At 32.5% G+C, this 18,898-nt stretch overlaps 2 protein-coding genes across 3 annotated transcripts; one reads left to right on the top strand and one right to left on the bottom strand.

The window, feature by feature from the left end:
- The first annotated feature begins 1,116 nt into the window (after positions 1-1,116).
- Positions 1,117-2,625, top strand: LOC124926209 (transcription factor DIVARICATA-like). 2 transcript variants are annotated; one of them, XM_047466398.1, is made up of 4 exons: positions 1,117-1,276; positions 1,361-1,405; positions 1,484-1,889; positions 1,973-2,625. In XM_047466398.1, exons 3-4 carry the CDS (start codon positions 1,489-1,491, stop codon positions 2,406-2,408), a joined length of 837 nt encoding a protein of 278 aa, XP_047322354.1. In that variant the 5' UTR covers positions 1,117-1,276; positions 1,361-1,405; positions 1,484-1,488; the 3' UTR covers positions 2,409-2,625. The 2 variants fall into 2 exon arrangements, with proteins under 2 accessions (XP_047322354.1, XP_047322352.1); XM_047466396.1 differs by lacking the exons at positions 1,117-1,276; positions 1,361-1,405 and having other exon boundaries at positions 1,449-1,889.
- A 1,704-nt stretch (positions 2,626-4,329) lies between these two features.
- Positions 4,330-18,224, bottom strand: LOC124926208 (probable serine/threonine protein phosphatase 2A regulatory subunit B''gamma). The gene is made up of 13 exons (XM_047466395.1): positions 17,718-18,224; positions 16,510-16,752; positions 16,275-16,380; positions 16,070-16,169; positions 11,971-12,076; positions 11,705-11,795; positions 10,940-11,081; positions 8,834-8,981; positions 8,594-8,703; positions 6,610-6,766; positions 5,911-6,036; positions 5,688-5,832; positions 4,330-4,916 (listed from the first exon to the last, which is right to left on the bottom strand). The coding sequence occupies exons 1-12, from the start codon at positions 17,874-17,876 to the stop codon at positions 5,692-5,694; spliced, it is 1,629 nt and encodes a 542-aa protein (XP_047322351.1). The 5' UTR covers positions 17,877-18,224; the 3' UTR covers positions 4,330-4,916; positions 5,688-5,691.
- Positions 18,225-18,898: the final 674 nt, after the last annotated feature.

Genomic DNA, 18,898 nt, shown 5'->3' with positions numbered 1-18,898 from the left:
AGTTTCATCATTTTCAAAAAAAACAATGTAGCTTGATTGCTAGATTTTCATTAGAATCATCAAGTGTCGGAAAAAAAAATGAAAGAAAGAGGGACAATGATTTTGGATTCCAATTTACACTAAAATATAGTTTAAATTTGGCTCTTTGTGAGGGGTAATAGAACATAAAATTAATTCCTTATATTAGTAGTGTCTTCATAATGAGCCAAAAACATATAAATGTAGCCACGTGGGCTAGTTTTTTTTGGCTGATTATGAATTTTAAAAGCTTATTCATTCATACTTATCAACTGAACCTATTTGAAAAACAGTTACAAATCTTCAAAACTAAAATGAATTTTTTTCTCAATATGAGATTTTTTTATATTATGATTTAAATTTTTGTCTTGATGATATTTAAATTATTGTGAAATTTTAAATAATATTTTTTTAACTATATTCGAATTAAAATGTGTTAAACATATATATTTGTTTTATATTTATTTAACTCTATTCATAAATCATGTTATTATTAGTATAATATTTGAAAAGTCCTACAAGAAATTAATTAAACATGTTGTCATTTTAGTTAGAAGTTCAATAAACAACTATATTAATAAATAACTATAAACAACCTTGTTAAATATGACAAAAGATCTCAAATAACATTAATAAATGGTTTTTATATTGCTATTTGAGTTGTTAAATAAATAAATAAATAATTTGTAAAATAAAAAACCCTAGTTAGATTTCGAATTATCGTATTTTAGGTTTTATATAATATATAATTCAAAAATAAAAAATAATAATAAAGACCAATGCATTTAATCTAGTATTTAATCTAGTCAATAATATGATTATTACATAATCATCTCTAGTTTAGAATTCTAGATGAAGGGAAAATTATTATATAGTTTGATTATTACTAAAACCTCCTCCATGACTACTTCAAAGAAAATTAAATGCTTAAAGTTCTTTATATTTTTTATTTATTTTTATAGATTCTAATGTCATGGCCTCACCAGCTCTTCTTTTCTTATTAATATTATTATTATTATTAGTGGGAAAGTAAAAGATTACATATTAATAGCATAACTATTCATTGTCCAATTGTATATAGACACGCATCAAGCAATGATGTCTGCCTTTCTCTTTCTAATACTTCAAGCTTTGCCACCATCTGGAATTCAACTTCAATTGCTCCTCAATTCCTCTCTCAAAATCAAAAACCAAATCCATTTCTCAGTTTTACCTTTTCATCTAGATTTCTTGCGAATTGGTGTTTTTCTTCATTAGGGTTTGTTTTCTTTCTCATTATTATGCTTTTTACAGTCAAGTAATTCAGTGAAGTAATTATGTTTCTCTTTACTCTTTGATTAAGGTGGTTTGGTTATGAGAAGTTGAATCAAAGTTTGTGTTTTTAGAGGTGGGTTTTCTTCTTCTGATCTTAATTCATTGGATTGGAATTGGATGTATTTTTTGATTGGTTTCTTTTATTTTTCAGCATCCATGGAAGCTCTGAATCATTCCTTGTTTGATTCAACTCTGAATTGGTTGATCCAAGACGATACTAGTACTATTATCACAAACTGGTCTAAGAATGAGAACAAGATATTTGAAAAAGCTCTCGCGAAATACGACGAGACAACGCCTGATCGATGGGAGAAAATAGCTGCCATGATTCCTGGAAAGACTGCTTCGGATGTTCTAAGGCAATACTCAGAGTTAGAAGCAGATGTTAGCGATATAGAAGCCGGTTTGGTCCCAATTCCGGGATACTTATCCTCGTCTTTCACAATGGAAATGGTAAATAGTCGCAGCTTTGAGGCGTTTAAAAAGAGAAACTCTGCAGATCGATCATCCGATCAAGAGAGGAAGAAAGGAGTACCCTGGACAGAAGAAGAACATAGGTAAACTAACTTGATTTTTTTCATTCTTTCCTCTTAAATTCGTAAATCCTTTGATTTAAATGTTGAGGATGATTTATATATAGGCGGTTTCTGATGGGGCTTCAAAGATATGGTAAAGGAGACTGGAGGAGCATCTCGAGGAACTTTGTCATCTCGAAGACACCAACTCAAGTAGCAAGTCATGCTCAGAAATACTTCATAAGGTTGAACTCCGGGGGTGGAAAAGATAAGAGGCGACCAAGTATCCATGACATCACAACGGTCCATCTCACTGACTCTACTCCAATATCAGACAATAACAACGAATCTCAATCACAAACACCACAAAAAGAACAAAAGCTTCCGTGTCCATCGAAAGAACCGCCTCAATGGTTTCTTCCACGCACAAACAATGGAATGGAGATGCTTTTCAACTCGAATTGGGATAATAATCCATTCCCTTGTGAGATGGCTTCTTATCTTAGGCCACACAACTCTATGTTACAAATGCAATCCAAAAGGTATCAAATTCATGGATGAATTTCAGTTCCATCTGGAAGCGCTTTAAGTTTAAACGGAGAATCAGCTGTGGGGTGCCATGTTAGTTTTCATTTAATTTCAAAAAAAAAAAAATCATGGATGAAGGAAGAAGAAGCATTAATAGTTTTGTTTAGTACTATGTTTCATGGTTAGATGCTATATCAATATTATTATTGTTAGTGCAAGATATTTATATGAAGTATCATTCCTTACCATCAACTACGCTACTAGTATATAATTTTTATAGATTGACTAAGGTTGTTGGACAAAAATCATCAAAATAAATCAAAAAATTGTAGAATTTTGTCCTGTATATTTTCATCCACTCTTTTCATATGATCCTCAACTAGAACAAATTGTGTATTTCTAGTGAACACACTTCTCCCACTTTTATAGAGTTGCTCATCTGATTGTAGCCAGTATCAGAATGGCCTCAAAGAGGGTTCAAAAACTCCTGTCTTTGAGATACTTACAAACAGTAAAATTTTTATTGTAATCAGATGGTTGGATTACAGTCAGCCAAACCTTCAATATCAAACATATTGAAAAGTGTATGCAGAAGTCCATTGAATATTTCTCAAAAGTGTTCAAAACCCATAATCAAAATTCCTAATGCTAATGCAGATGGTGATATTTGTGGACACAACTGTTAGTTAGTGCACATGTTAAACTATAAGGGCAAGTTGGGTGTGTAAGGGCGGCCATGTTAGTGGGGTGCTCTGTACTGCTGTAAGCCAAATCAGCTGAGTCATCTGGCACTGAAAAATGGAAATGTATTACCACTTTTAGGCCATCAACTCTAAAAGTTTTGTGAATCAAATGGGGCCAAGTTGGTCCAAAAGGTCCTTTCTTTTATTTTTTCCTTTTTTTTTAATCTCCATGTCGGCATTGGCAAGTGTTTGTCTACAAACCACTAGCTTTTGGGGGCATCCACACATTCCATATGCTTTAATCTCCTATAGCTATACCCCATACAGAAATATCCAACACTATCATTCACCAAACACTGCTCCAATTATTGTCATTTAACTTTTTCTTTTCAAAAGTTCTTTCCCTTTAAATAAAAGGAAAATGGAAGATTGAGGGCCATTATACTTCCACACAACATAATAAGTAACTATTCATTATTCCCTCTTCTCCTTGGAATGACCCTATTCTGCGAATCAACATATGCTACTAGTTAGCTCATTCAATCGAGACCAGACACCCAACTACCTAGTCTAAAACCATGTGTTTCATGCAAAGGGCAACAACAAGCTTAATCCAATTGTACGATTCCAAGAATGGAGTCGATACAATCCTACTATTTGTTAGATTAGGCAATCCATTAAGATATGCGATCTTTGTTGAGATTTGAATACTCTCTTAACCATGGGAAAACACTTCTAATTTTTCTCTAATTTTCTAATCTATTTGAATTCAAAAACATAAATAAACAATGTTTTCAAATGGAACAGAATAATTCACTTTCAACTCAAAGCATCCATGCAAGAAATGATGCCAAAAGGATAAATATGCTCCAATAATAAAAAATTGTAAACTTATTAATAGCTTATTTCTGCTATTAATAATTTGAAAAGCCTTCAAATAAATACTACTGGGAAACCCAATTTTGAAGGATATTCAAATTGTTGCCCAAAATTGTGAGTGATGATTTGACAAAATACCCATCACATTTCCTTTAAAAAATAACTTTGGAGGGTGACTTAATAAATGTAACAAAAATAAGAGAGTACCAACTTGGCAATTCGAGATGCAATCCATGCTTTTGTGCCTGTCTGAAACCTCAAAAATTTGAGACATTACAAGTTTCGCCAAATAGCCAAAAGAATAACAAAGACCAGCAAAGCCTAACACAAATGAGAAATCAACAGAAGAGAATCCAAAGACGAGAATATTAAGGAAATGGACAAACAAAGGCTAGAAAACATAAGGCAGCCTGACACCTCACTTTCATGACCCCTGATCCCAACAATGTAGCCAATAATGCTGAAGTATAAATAAAAACAAAAGTCAAACAAAGAAAAGTTCTAGCAGTTCCAAAGTAAAAAAAACACCCTTCACTGAGTGAGAAAAAATCATTAGCCAAAGGTCTTTTTCGGGTAGTAGTTGCATACAAAGGCTACAGGGCACATTGCATCTATTCAAACAGGAACTTTCGCAAGGCACCCTGTTAATGCATTCACTAACCAGAAGAAGACCAGACCAGAAGAAAACTAACCCTATCATATCAGGAAGCCAAGTTTCACATTGGTGAGTTGACAAGTTCATGGAGATCTGCTGCATTTAAAGATACCAAAATGTTTAATTGTTGTAAAGCGCACAATATGGGAAAAGCCCAAAATACAGGCTCTATGCTGGTACATGCACTGAAGTTGATCAGATCATTTGGCAACTTCAAGAGAATGAACTTGATTGATGTTGTATAAAGGCTTGCAATCACTAGATAACTTTTTGGACAAGGATTCATGAGCACGGATTCAACTTTTTTTCTTGAGCATCGTAGAGCTGCATTTTTAGGGATGGATATCAATAAAATGGAAATAGAACAACCAAAACCACATTTTACACCTGCCTTCTTATCTTATATGTACTTTCTCTTCCATGATAAAAAAAGTTTGGAAGTATATATAGAATTAACTTGGGTTTTCACAATTAATTGTATAACTATACATCACAATCTGGAGGATCATAAGTCATTATATACATAAACGTATCCTAGTTCTATATTTCTTCTTACACCTATCAAAACATTCTCCTTTTCTTCTTTTGATGCAAGGGGCTTTTCCAAGGAGGAGGCTAGCACAACATTCCACTGTCATAACCTCCACTTCAATCAAGGTGTTTTCAGTGAGACCTCTCAACATCTTAAGTTCAAATCTCTTAACACTTGAGCTACCTTGGGTGGATAATCTAAACATTCTTATTTGTGCAATAGTAGGTTTTAAAAGGTTTCTTAGCACCTCAATATCATGGACATCATAAAGCAATAAAGGTCTAACAGTTGTTCCATAAAATATATGTTTTAGCATCGGAGCTGTTTTAGTACCAAGTGTACTGTTGTGCACAATCGCAAGAATAAGGTATATTTGCAACAATAAACAAATGAAGGACAAATCAAACATCAAGTTTAAAATCTGGTTATTAGAACTTTGAAAATATTTTTTTGCTAACTCTATGCACAAATTAGCATATAAGTCTATGAATATGCAGACTGAAATATTTCCTGGACCAAATCATCACATCTGAAAATTCGTCAAGTTTAAGATGATTGCTTACCAAGTCAAAATGGGGACTCTTGTGATTCGTCCCAAACATCTCCACTACCATTGGAGGCATCTTCAGCATCTTCTTCCATAGAAAGCCTAATATATTCCCTATGAGCAAAGCGATCCCACTCTGTTAAATGTGGATTCTCACGCTCCTGTGAAAAGATGACACATATTAGGAAGTTCCACCAAAATATAAACCAAATAGTTGCAGATGACTGTCACAGAGGTACCTGACGAATAAGGAACGGATCACGAGTTTCAAAGGCCATAAATTTGTTAAGGTTAAAAAGGATATTGAAGACACTTGCGACAAGTTTCGTGCCTTTTAAGTCATTCAGTGTAAGATAGCTTTCATTCTGCAAGATAAAAAGAGTCTGGTATTAGCTTTGAGTCTAGAAAATTCAGTAGTATAACACAAAAGATACAATTGGTACAGTTGGGCAGCAAGACCACATATAATTTAGTTTTAGTTATAAATAACAAATGGTGGGAAAATGAAACTGAGGATGAAACCAGGAAACTAATAAAATTAATCCATTTATACAAGTCTACATTGGAGACATTGAATGACTGGATTGACATAAATATAAAAAGAGGAGTGATAGGGAGAGGGAATTTGAGGGAGGGAATAGGGGAGGGAATGATGTGTCACTACATCACTGGTTGGAAAAAGGATAAAAGGTGGGGAGAGAGAGAAAAGAGAGAAATTTTTTATTTTTTTTGATTAATCAAATTGCGCCACATCATTCCCTCCCCCATTCCCTCCCTCAAATTCCCTCTCCCAATCATTTCTCATATAAAAATTGATAGTATACAATAAATGAACTAATAGAACTCTTTGGTTATTTCTTTAGTCGTAAAAATTCATTCAAAACTACAGAATCTTTCTAGAAAATTTAAAGTGAATGAGAAACTAATAATCAGATTACCTCAGGTCCAATCATGTCAACTATCTGACACAAAATATCCTCAAAAAGAACTGGTTCTTGTGCCATGCACTCCATCCGATGCAACTGCTCTTCATAAAAGAATTGCATTTCGTTCCTTGTTAAAATCCCGTTACCATCCAAGTCTATGCATTTGAACCTGAATAAGAAAAGCCATCTAGAAATTTTAAAAAAAAAACTGTAAGGAGTATTGCTGGAAAAAGAATTGATAATAAAATTGTATAAATGGCAGCCAATGCAAACATCTAAATAGAAGATAAAAAGGACACCTCCAACAAAAAGCTTGAGAAGAACAAGTTCCATATTCATACAAATGTCAATTTGACTTTCACAACTCTTATTCTTCAGCCATATGGCATAATCTTTTACAGCCTTTATCATAAAGTAACTCAGTCTTGCCTGTATAATCAGTTTAAAAATCATAACTGAACTAAGGCTACAATATTATGGCTCCCATCTTAAATATTGGCTCATTGGAAAACAAGCATAAAAAATTTAACCTCGTTATTATTCTAGGATAGCGTATGTTTTCCTCCAAGTTTGTAAATCAAAACATAGTTATTGAGCAAACCATCTTACATGCATCTACTATGGTCGAAGGAAAATGTATTTGAACTAACAATACTGGTTATTTGGTTTATCATCGCCAACAGCCAAGCCTGGATTTTGAGCTCATGTAAATTTCTACAATCATTCTATAGAGTTTTTCCCGTGTGATTCAAAAATGGGCAGACAATGTAAAATGGATTACTCTGCTGATTTCAAAGTTCCATTCAAAAACACATTCATGTAAGGGTAGTTCAGGTGAAAGTTGATTAGATTGCATTTTTATGCATCACTGTTATAACCACGGTAGTAATAATGGCTAAACAATTGTAAGATATAAGGGCCTAACTGAAGAAAAATTATTTTACACAAGACATGCTTATATCCCAACCCAAAAAGAGTAAAGCACTAGATGAACATACTATCACATTTTATTTCCAAAGGATGTAAAGATTAAATGAAAGTGAAAAACAAAATATCCTAATGTGCCTAGATCTGGGTTGCAAAAGAGACATGCAAAGATGCACAGAGATCAAAAAGAAAAAGCAAGACACTAGAGATCATAGATTGAAGTATAACTGACACAAGTTGAACCACTTAAAACTATTAAGATGATTGTTTTGTGCTAATAAGATTAAAGTGTCCTAATGCAAACATTTATGTACTTTTTTACATAAATGACAAATCCTAATGTTTTATATGTTATCCATCTTTCAAAATTGATATGAGAAATTTTGAAACCTGGAATTGCCTCCTGTTAGAGAAAGTTCCAAAGCATTCTTGGAGCGAAAAAAAATAACATTCTAGAATGCTTCTCCTAAGCATGTAGCTCCTACCATCATCAAGATGAGATGATAACTTCTATTCAAAAGCCACAGATTTTAATGATAGACTTGCGGGTAGATAAATTGTTGGCAGACTAATTTGCATTAATGCAATCCCTAGGTGATCCAGAGGTAACACTACTGTAGAAACAACTGCATTTTATTTCATAAAGGATACTTTTAGTCATCTAACCTAAGAACTACAACTCTAGGCATAGTGTAAGTTCTGGTCTCAAAATCATGTCCAATTTACCTGCAAGTTTTAGTAACTTCCTGTATTCACTCAAACAATGATCAACTTTTATTTATCCTCGCAAAGGATGATCTAACATGTTTTTCTAAGTTTCAATAATCATGTTTGTGAGAGAACTTTATGGTTCTTAGTAAGGAAGATAGAAGAAAATTTAATGTATCATCCTAATTTCTGAAAGTGAAATCTATTTCTGCTATTTTGACTCTGCACAACTGAGGAGAAGAAAATCCAAACCAAATCTTTTCGACAGAAAGACAGTTACATACAAGTAGATAACTGCTAAATGACTCAAAATTGCAAGCAATATGTAACAAGATATAATACATTAAAAAGGGACGTTTACCAGTACTCAATACTAATTTCAGATGATTTATCCTCCTCTGATAATATAAAGTACACGAAATCTTCATATCCCATTTTCCCCTCAACCTTGTTCGAAAATTTCCTTGCAACCTTAGAACCATGAAGAGGAAAAGATAAAAAATATTAGAAGAAGAACAATCAAGAAACTTATCCTACTAGGGCATCATACTTCCATAAATTCACATCAAATAACAATAGCTCCTGAACATAAAGAACACACCTGGGAAAATATTCTGTCCACAATCCTGTAAGTAAGAGCATGATTACCATATCTAATAAGATTCTCTTTATCTATCACGAAATCGTGATCTGTATCCAGCTCCCAAAACTTGCAGTATATCACATAGAAATGTTCATAAGAGAAATATCTGTAAGAAAAAAGAGATGCCTACTATAAATATTTGACCATAATAACATGAAATGGAAAACAGTTAAGTATGAAATAAATTAAATCTCAATTTTTATTTCTAATAGGCCATCAAATTGTATCTTAGATGTCAAACCATCGTACACTAATATAAATGTGTACAATAAATGCAGTACAAAGTAAATTGAATCTCAAAGTTCCTTTCTAAGAGGTCATCAAATGTAGAGAAACTAGTGTAGCTTAGATGCCAATCCATCTTAAATTTTAGCTTTAGATTGCAACAGTTTAATAGAAACAAGTGGATTATTATTTATGCCTACAACCAAAGTTTAGAGGTCCTTTAGTCTATTTGTTTCAGAAAGTTGAGCATAAACTTGTTGTGACTTCTAGTACTCATGATAAAGGAATTATTTCATTTGGTATAAATTGCAGTAGATGAAAATTAAAATTTTGCATATTAAATCCCCACTTGATTTGAGATACTCTACCTTTTAGTGATTCAACATTTCATGATTGCATGTATGATTATTTTTCAAGTTTGTGGACGAAATGGTAACAGTATGACTCAATCCGAATTGAATGAAATTTGGTTTAGTGATATTGCTAAAGAAATATGAGGTCAACTAGAAGAGGCAAGATTTATTGCATTTCAGAAATGTTGGATTTTTCAACATGGTTTTCAACATGTACCATATTTAGCTAATGAACTTCATTAACTAAGCATTTGGTCCTCAATATGAAGAAGATACTCTTGGAATATTGAGAAAGTCCTTATGTTAGTTGGTTCTTAGCTACACTTGAAGCAAAACACTTCTTCACCAAACTCGTGATAACATTTTGAGATTAGACATCGTACCATCACTGTCCTTTACGTAATCCTAGTCCTTTACATGCGTACCAGATCAGGCTCTAAACTTATAATTGTTCTGTCACATTTAGTCACTCATATTGTGTAATTAAAGATCTAAAAAGTAGAAGAAAACTTGAGCCTACAAATATATCTTGGAAAATCAAATAAAAGTTGTGTCAGCGTTATTGATGAACAATCATTGCCCTCCCTAGCGAGTTATTAGGTGGAAGATGAAGCTTAAGTTCAACAGTTTTCATCAGTGATGATTATTTATCGAATGCAAAAAAAGAGAAAACAAGAGACAAAGTCAAATAAGAAAAAAAGAGTATTAGAATCGAGACTATTAAATAATATGTGGAACATTCCTATGAAATTAGATGATTCTAAAATCATCTTAGTGCTGGTAAACCCATCCTTCAGTATATGGCATCATCATAGCCTTCTACTTGTAGACCTTAATACCTGTGACTCGCTCATCAAGCTTAGAAATTTTCAAATAAGGCCAGTCAACTCACCCCCAGATGAGCAAGAATGTCCATATGTTGTTTTGGTTTGTTTTGGTAGGGATTGACACATGGAGATTGGTTTCCTGATTTATTTATATGCTTATATTCTGGCAAAAGAATCCGATATAACATGAAAAAAAAAACTTATGGAAATTGATCACCATGTGTGGTTTTTTTAGTGACTCCATACAGGAAGTCATGTCAACAATGAGATGATATTCTTACCCTCACCTTTAAAATTATATTACACTTTTCCTGGGTAACAAGTTGAGCATGATAGATATCTAAGCTGTAACATAAGGAGAAATGTTGGATAATATCATTAGATTTTATCACCGGCCCAAGCTTTATCCTATATATATGGTTTTATATATTTTATGAAAATAATATTGTCATAAATTTTGTAACTAGTTATTATCTTATCTCCCAGAAAGAAAGAAAAAAACTACTACAGATTAATATTATTAGGATATTTTTTACAATAATAAGTTGTGTTATCAGCCATAACACATCCATAATTTTATAATAGTAGTATAGATAGTTTAGGAACTTAACTATCAAAGATATTTATGATGACTGTATCCATTTTCAGCCACAATGTACCTTAAAACCTTGTTTATGTCTTCTTCTTCATCTGCATGTTGCATGGCAGCAATTAAGTTGCTACGTTTCAGCTCCCTGAGGGTAAGATTGCCATTACCCGCTCTATTCACGTAAAAATAAATTCTGAATATTACAGTTTCAGCTGCAAAAGTTGACAATATGTTAAACATGAACAAAAACTCATCATATTAAAGAAACAATTTCAACTTGAAATGGTTGAGCCTACACATTCTTCTTACTTTTATAAGCAACTAACATAATAGACTGGATGATAACAAAATATCTTCCCAAATATAACCATACAAGACAAATTTATGGAATTCTTTTTGGATTTCTGTGAACATATAGATATCGCTTAACAATGCATTATCAAAAGCATAGAAAACAAATTTTAGCCTATTTTGAAACAAATAAGTGAGAATCAATTTACGACATATACATAATAAGTGCCAATGCACATGTCAGAGTAGTAGAAGCAGCTATTGGGCACTGTTGCAGAAATGACCTTTTTGCGCCAAATAGGCTCAGTATGCATACTCATTGATTATTTGGGCATTAAAGAGCACTGGATGACAATGTAAAGAATATAAATAAATTCAACCACAATTAATGCTAATTCAGTGCTAGAAATGCCTACATATCACAACACATAGAATCTATTCCTTTTTGGAGGGTGATCAATCATTAAAGACCTACAAGCTAACAACATCAAGTGAAAATGGAAGGATTTCATAGAAATAGAGAACTGACTGTTCATCCACATACCATATCTTTCTTGAAATTCTGGTGTACTGTGTAGAAACTCTAATCCAGGATGAGTAGCCAAAAGTTCTTGAAGCAGGGGTTTAAAGTCGTCCTAGAGCAGTCATGAATATCCAATAAGAAAAAACATTAAAGCACATCTAACCAAATCAATAAAGATGTTATTACATGCATGAGTTTTAAAGTTCCTGCCAAGGCCTTTTCAGCCATAATAATATGTCTGAAGCAATGATGTTAAAAATAAACTATATCATTAAGTAAGAGAGAACCTGAACAAGATACTTAAGGTTTGACTGCTTTAAGATGGAAAATATTTGGGTAGCCAAATCCTTTGTCAACATATTGCCATTGACCCAATAATCAACAAATGCATCCCTGCAAGTATATCAACAAGATAATTAGTATTTCACTAAAAGGCGTTTGGGGAAAACTAATACACAAAAGTGATATGATAACATCTTCCACAATATTGTCTGTCATGCTACACATACTAATTTGAGTCTAACTAATATGGTGGCCCAAAACTTCTGATAAAATCCAACTTTGTGGTGTTTGGTGGAATTGTCATACGTTATGGGTAAAAACATCATATCTATTAGGACTAAGTAAATTTATTTTTAACATCCAGTCTTTCATTTACATTTTTATTTTAATGTACCATCCTAAATATACACACTTCTATCCTTAATATTCTTCTGTTATCTATCATATAGTCCTAGAACTTGATTCTGAATCCACATTTCAATTATGCATCATGCTTATAAATGAAATTTTGATATTTTATAGAATGTCTTGAAATGTTTATCAAAACAAAATTGTATGTATATTCTCTAAATTAATTTTAGATATCAAGCATGATAATATTCTTTGTTTTAAATCAAAGTGAATTATATATCTACAACGCAAGTCAATAGCAAAAATCATTAATCTCAATTATTATTGATTTAGCAGTTGTCTAAAAACTATTGTCCATCAAATTACATGAGAATATTTGTTACTAGATTAAATGGAATAAATTCATAATATTAAGAGATTTGATTACATTAGTGAGAAATTCATTTGATTTATATTTTCTTTACATAACTTTATGCAAAGCTTTATTGTCTGATAGATAAATTTTGAATTCCTGACCTCTCATTTAAAACTAAATTTCCAACTATTGAATCCATTCTTCAATTTACTTATCTTACGGGAAACATGAAAAGAGAAGCTGGTAAAGAGCAAATCAAGATCCAAAGGCTTGATTCGGAGGAGGAATGGTATATATCTTTTTGGGAGATAAATAATTACTTTCGTATTGTTATTTCAAGAAGGAAAATCAGGGTTCATCATTTTGTTGAGACCCCTTTCTTGAGAGGCGAATAAATAATTACATTGAGAGGCGAATAAAGCTTCAACAACAAACAGTTCCCTATCTTTGAGTATTAATGAAATCACAACCCTTGCAATTAATCATTAATACAAGTTTACCTTTTACAAATTAAATACAACTTATGTAGAAGCATTTAACAAAGGTGAGATACTATGAATTATCTCAAGACTTTTACTTAGTAGTTTAGTGAAGAGGAGTTTATGGGGATATAAATTAAATAATGAAGTTATTTAGCTATGAAGTTGTGCTTGATTAGGCACACAAAAGACTAACAAAGGAAGCACTTTGGAAATAATATAGAGTCTAACTATTTTGGTAAATAATATAATTAGCCTAATTATTTATTACAGAAGTGTGGAAGCTAGCAGCTTCTAATTCATTATATGGGATGATATGACTGTCATATAAAAAGAATTTTGGAATTCGGTTTGTTGATTATATTATATTGTGAGATCGGAATAACAAGCAATTAATAGGCGGAGATATGATGATTATTTTAATGTTCCCTCTATTACTTAACCCAGCATGTAGCTATGAGCTTAAGTAGTTATTCATTTTTTGTATCTTCATATTTCCACAATCCACTATCGTTATGTGCATGTATTCTTGAAATCAAACTTTGCGTTATTCAATTAATACAAGCATTAAATTTTCAAAAAAGGAAAAAACAAAGTTAGCCTAGATTGATACTTTCTGCATAGTTTTGCAAATATTTTTGCATTATTGTTGAGTTTTGAAGGGAATAAGGTGGTGGTTATATTGATATACTTGGGTGTGTAGACTAGTAGAAGGAGAGTTTATAGGCAATACAAAAGGAAACGAAATAAATGATAAAGAAATTTCCTAGATAAGCATAAACAAGTCTTGCTTGGGAGGAAAAACGACCTCTAAACACTAACTATCAGAAGAAGTAAATGACTCATCCAAAGGTGAAAGTATGTCATAGAAAGGTATCTTAATAGGCCTAGATTGATATTTTCACCCTCCCCTCAAACTAGTCAATAATTTCAGCATACACAAGAAGGCCCAAAAGAACTTGATTCAACTCAAAACGAGTGGATTTGAGGACAATCATCAAACAAGGTCGATATCGAGATTCCCGCATAGTGGTGTCCTAGAGTGTGCATAATAGACACCCTTGAAATGAGATAGTTGGCGACTTGGCGTTGAGGTTTTGTTATAGTGTTGTCACTGAGTGTAAGCAGATATCATGTCAACCATTTGAATGTTTGATAATTTGGCTCAAATCTGAAATGAGCTCTTTGAGATGCTCTACCTCCAAATGAGATGGCCAAAGGTCTTTTGTTGGCTCGTTTTCTTACGGGTGGATATACAATATCATTCTGCATTTTTCTGTTTTTCTCTTTTTTAATATCGTTGGTGCAGGATTGGTCGACGATTCCCCTTGGAAGCTTGCAGTGGTCGTCGATAGGAACAGGATTTACAACTGCTATATTAAGTACCTCTTCAACTACGTTAGATGCAAGAAGGGCGCCATCTGAGGGGATCTCAGAAGGTGCAGCAGTTTTCTACAAATGACTAGAGGAAAACTACCATATTGAAATTTGATGAGAAGAAGGTTATCTTGGTATATTTAGGTGTTTAAACTAACACAAGGAACTATAAGAAATACAAAAAGAAGCTAATTAAATGATAGGTTATCTTGATATATTTAGGTGTTTAAACTAATACAAGGAGATTGTAAGCAATAACAAAAGAAGTTCATTATCTGATAAAACAGTTTCCTAGATAAGCATAAATGAGTCATGCTTGAGAAGATAAACAACCTCTAGCCATCATATGTAAATGGCTCTTTGAAAGGTATATGCTTTGGAAAGGTTGATATTTCAACTTTAAGTAGTTACTCAATTTTTAGAACTTTATATTTCCACGATCCCCACTCATTTTATGCTTGTATTCTTGAATTTCACTTTGCGATATTCCAATAATATAAGCCTAAAATAGTCTCTTCGATCTGGATACAGAGGCTACATCTAGGAAGAGAGAAAGAGGTATTCTCCCAGCGAGGGCAAGATGATATTTTCCACCTAGATTTTCCAAATATTTTTGCACTATATATGTCATATATAAGAGATTCAATTTGCATTGTTGTGAAAAGACATAGCTACCTTAACTATCTATTATACCCCCCCCCCCCCCCCCCCTGTCGCAAAATAATGAACAATTTTGGCAATTCTATTAGATAGTTCTGACAAAAATTGTTCAACCATTAGGTGAATATTTATTACTCCATGTGCAGCAATGAATATATATAACCATAGTTTAGTATCTATACATATTAAATTCCAACTCTTTCAATTTGATTATATTAATGAGATTTTGTTTTTTGAGTGATTTTTTTGTATCATAGAGATGGATGCATTGGAGATGAAAGCAATAGAGTGTGTGAGAGCAAGACATGTAATTTGAAACTCTATGTAAGCTTGGGATGTTAAAAGTACAACAGTTATATTCTAAATGGCTATCTTCTACTCGATGCCATGGGCACATTCAAAAACATGTGTGCCAACCCAAAATTCCCCTCCCTTTTTTTTCCTTTGGACTAACTTGTCTTGCTTCACATATCCTAAAATTTTCCTTTCGTCATTAAAATATATTAAAGAAAAATAATTTAAAGAGGGGGAGATAAGAAGCTATCCATGGTTCTACCATGTCACAACGTCTCAAACATTGTACAACTTTAAGAGATACAATTATTTGCATAGGCACAACAAGCTAAGTGAAAACCATGGACAAACATGCAATAAAAAAATTCAGAAAGATAAGTAAAAAATCTTCCATGACCTGAAATAGGAAATAACTGCATGAACAATCTTTAAAATGTCTACAAACTATCGAAATGCCTTTAATCAGAACGTAGTCAGAAAATACTATTAAGACAAAAAAAAATGGGATATGATGCATTAATTTCACATATAAGAATACCTCACAACTGTAAAGATGGATACTAATATAAATAAGCAAATTATCATTACCTGGTTACACACCCAGTGCTTTTAGTATCAATCTTTTTGAATAGAACAGTAGAGAAGAAAGACGGGAGCTTGCATATCTCCTTTGTAACAGGCTTAAACTCTGACCAACAAAATCATAAATAAATCATCAAACATAGCTTAAGAAAATTAAACAAACAACTTTTTCAATCACTTTGTATCAAGAGGTGAGTCGGTGGTATCTCACCATTAATCTGTAGTCCATCTGGGTGACCATAGAAGAATTGATTGATTCTAAACAGAAAACGCTCTTTTAGTTCATTTGGAGGAGGTGGTCCATTTGTGAAGTAGAACTGCAAAAGTACAATTACTTGGATAAGGAATGATGGAAACGCACTAGGGACCTTAGCAACAGAAAGAACGTGACTCAATGTAAGTGTTGTTTTCAGTTGTATTAACAAAATTAGATATGTCTAGTTAACCTGAGGTATCATTTCTTTGACTGGCTCAAGAATTAATTTTAAGGGAGAACCTAAATTAGAAGGGCCCACTCTCTGTTTTACAGTGCGAGGAGAACCAGATGAGCTCCTCGGTGAAAGTGGAGGTGCACTTCCAGCAGGAAACATGGAGGGCAATGAATTATTTGAAGTTGCATTTGGGCTAGAAGATGATCCAGGAACATTCAATGGAATGCCAGCCTTAGCATTATTAACTAACGACTTCACCTGCGAAAAAACAAAATAAATTATTGTAAACCCTAAATAATATGTTAAGCTGGTGAAAGGAAGCATAAACCTCAACATATTATGCAGGATCAGCCTACTTAACAAAATAAGAGTCTCATGAGCATGAAAATCTATCTTCTTTACTAATCCCACCCAACCTCAAGATATTGACTTCATTAGAAGAAACTTTACTTTGCCTTTGATATTGTAGCATGTTAGTGATTTTATGAGAAATCATGAAAATACTATTTACTGCATTCAGGAATAAGATAAGATGGTACGGAAGGAATTTCAGTTTACTAAATCTTAGCAAATGTAAGGCTAATCAAACATCGGCGGCCTAAATGGAAAATTATTGTTTTCTCCTATTGTCATTTGCATTCCTATGAAAGATGATACTATAGTACGAAGCATTCTCTGTTGGGAGATTACAGAATGCTGCAATTGGAACATCTCCATTCAGTGTCATCTTTCAGCATCATCAAGCTTCATAAAAGAAACTCCCGGATCACAATTTTATAAGAGAGGATCTGAATTCAGTTTATTCGTATTTGGTAGTATTACACGGCTATAAAGACAGGACAACTGAGTCATGTTCCATTCATTCCTTCATAACTCTCACTTGAAATACATAAACAATATTCCCTTTTCAAGTTCGCTTTAAATTTTTAAGAAAGTACTATCAAATAAGGAATTGTACAGATATCCAAAGTATACTTCAGATGAGACTAAGACAATCTACAGTTTGAATACTCTGGAAAAAAACATCTCCAGTTATGAAGTTAGATTCTTAGCTTTTTTTTCTGACGTGTTCAAAAAGGGTCATGGTTTATTATAACATTAACGTTACAAATCACTCGAATTACCTGAACTTATGTTTACATTTATTAGCTACAATTTGGGTACTCAATTGACAAACAACGAATGTAATATGTATGATGTATAAATGAATTGAGATAGATTACCAGGGACCCAGTTTCATTGAGAGAAAGCCATTGATCGAACAACTTATCAGCAACGTAAGGGTGCGACTTAAGGGCCAATGGAGAAACATCCGGAAGCTGCAACAATTCGGCATCAAGACACGAGTCGCAGGACTCGTCGCCATTAAAATCAACATCCATCGCACGCACGCAGAGAAGAAAGCTCAAAATCTCATCCAGAAGCAAATACAATCTTGCTAGATCCTCAAGAACTTATAAAGCCTGAAGAAACAGGAGCACCTCGCTTTTAAGGAACACAGTTGCGCAAATTGTTCTAAATTCGTCAACAAATGAGAATCAGAAAGAAAGGTCGCAGATTTCCAAGGAATCGTACGAACCCAGCTCCCAAATCTTACAGAAAAAAGAGAGCGATCGATTAAAAGAAAGAAAGGGGAATGGAAACGAAAAGGGTTCCTCGGAAGTGAGAGGAGAAATGAAAGGAGGTTGAACAACTCAAGAGCCTTTGCTCAAAGAGAGAGAGAAAGATTTGAGATTGGATTTCATGTAAATCGTTAAAATCAAATAATTTTCTACTCTAATCCTAATTAACTTTTAATTAAAGCCTAAATATTGAAATATTAGGTTTTTAATCTCCTAGTCCATTGTCACGTGAAAATAATAATAATAATAATAATAATAATAATAATAATAGTCATCATTTGTATGTTGTTTGACTTTGGGTTATTCACTTTATTTTAAATTATTCTTTATTTGATTATTCAATCATAGAAATTTCAGCATAATTTTAAAATAGTTAAATTAGTTGCATAGCTGCATAGTTTAATTTGAATTTTGAAATTTCTTAAAACTTCATAATTTAAAAATTATGCAGTTTAATTAGCGATATTAATTATTTTATTTATTTATAAATTTTAAATAAAAACCCCAATTTGACGACTAATTTTAAATTAATTTATTAATTTTAATAAATTACTATAAAGACTTAATTGTATAAATGCAAAATATCTTAGCAATAATGGAAATTAGCGTAATCATGCATAGAAAACAAATTATTATATTATTCAATTCAATACAATACATAAATAATTGTTAAATTATAAGTATCAATTAATGAAGATGTCTTCTAAAGAAATTAATAATAATGAAGATAAATAAAATGAATTATTAAAGCATAATAATTAAGTCATAATGACCATCAAAAT

This window comes from Impatiens glandulifera, chromosome 2, assembly GCF_907164915.1.
Source record: "Impatiens glandulifera chromosome 2, dImpGla2.1, whole genome shotgun sequence".
Lineage (NCBI taxonomy): Eukaryota > Viridiplantae > Streptophyta > Magnoliopsida > Ericales > Balsaminaceae > Impatiens > Impatiens glandulifera.
This window is presented reverse-complemented; position numbering and strand designations above follow the sequence as displayed.

What these genes read in the sequence shown, in the direction of transcription:
- LOC124926209 (XM_047466396.1), top strand. Translation starts at nt 1,450, where the DNA reads ATGTATTTTTTGATTGGTTTCTTTTATTTTTCAGCATCCATGGAAGCT. An exon ending in TGGACAGAAGAAGAACATAG is followed by an intron (nt 1,890 to 1,972) that starts GTAAACTAACTT and finishes ATTTATATATAG; the next exon opens with GCGGTTTCTGATGGGGCTTC.
- LOC124926208 (XM_047466395.1), bottom strand. Translation starts at nt 17,876, where the DNA reads ATGGATGTTGATTTTAATGGCGACGAGTCCTGCGACTCGTGTCTTGAT. An exon ending in TCAAAGAAATGATACCTCAG is followed by an intron (nt 16,381 to 16,509) that starts GTTAACTAGACA and finishes GTACTTTTGCAG; the next exon opens with TTCTACTTCACAAATGGACC. An exon ending in GACATAAACAAGGTTTTAAG is followed by an intron (nt 8,982 to 10,939) that starts GTACATTGTGGC and finishes TTTTTCTTACAG; the next exon opens with ATATTTCTCTTATGAACATT.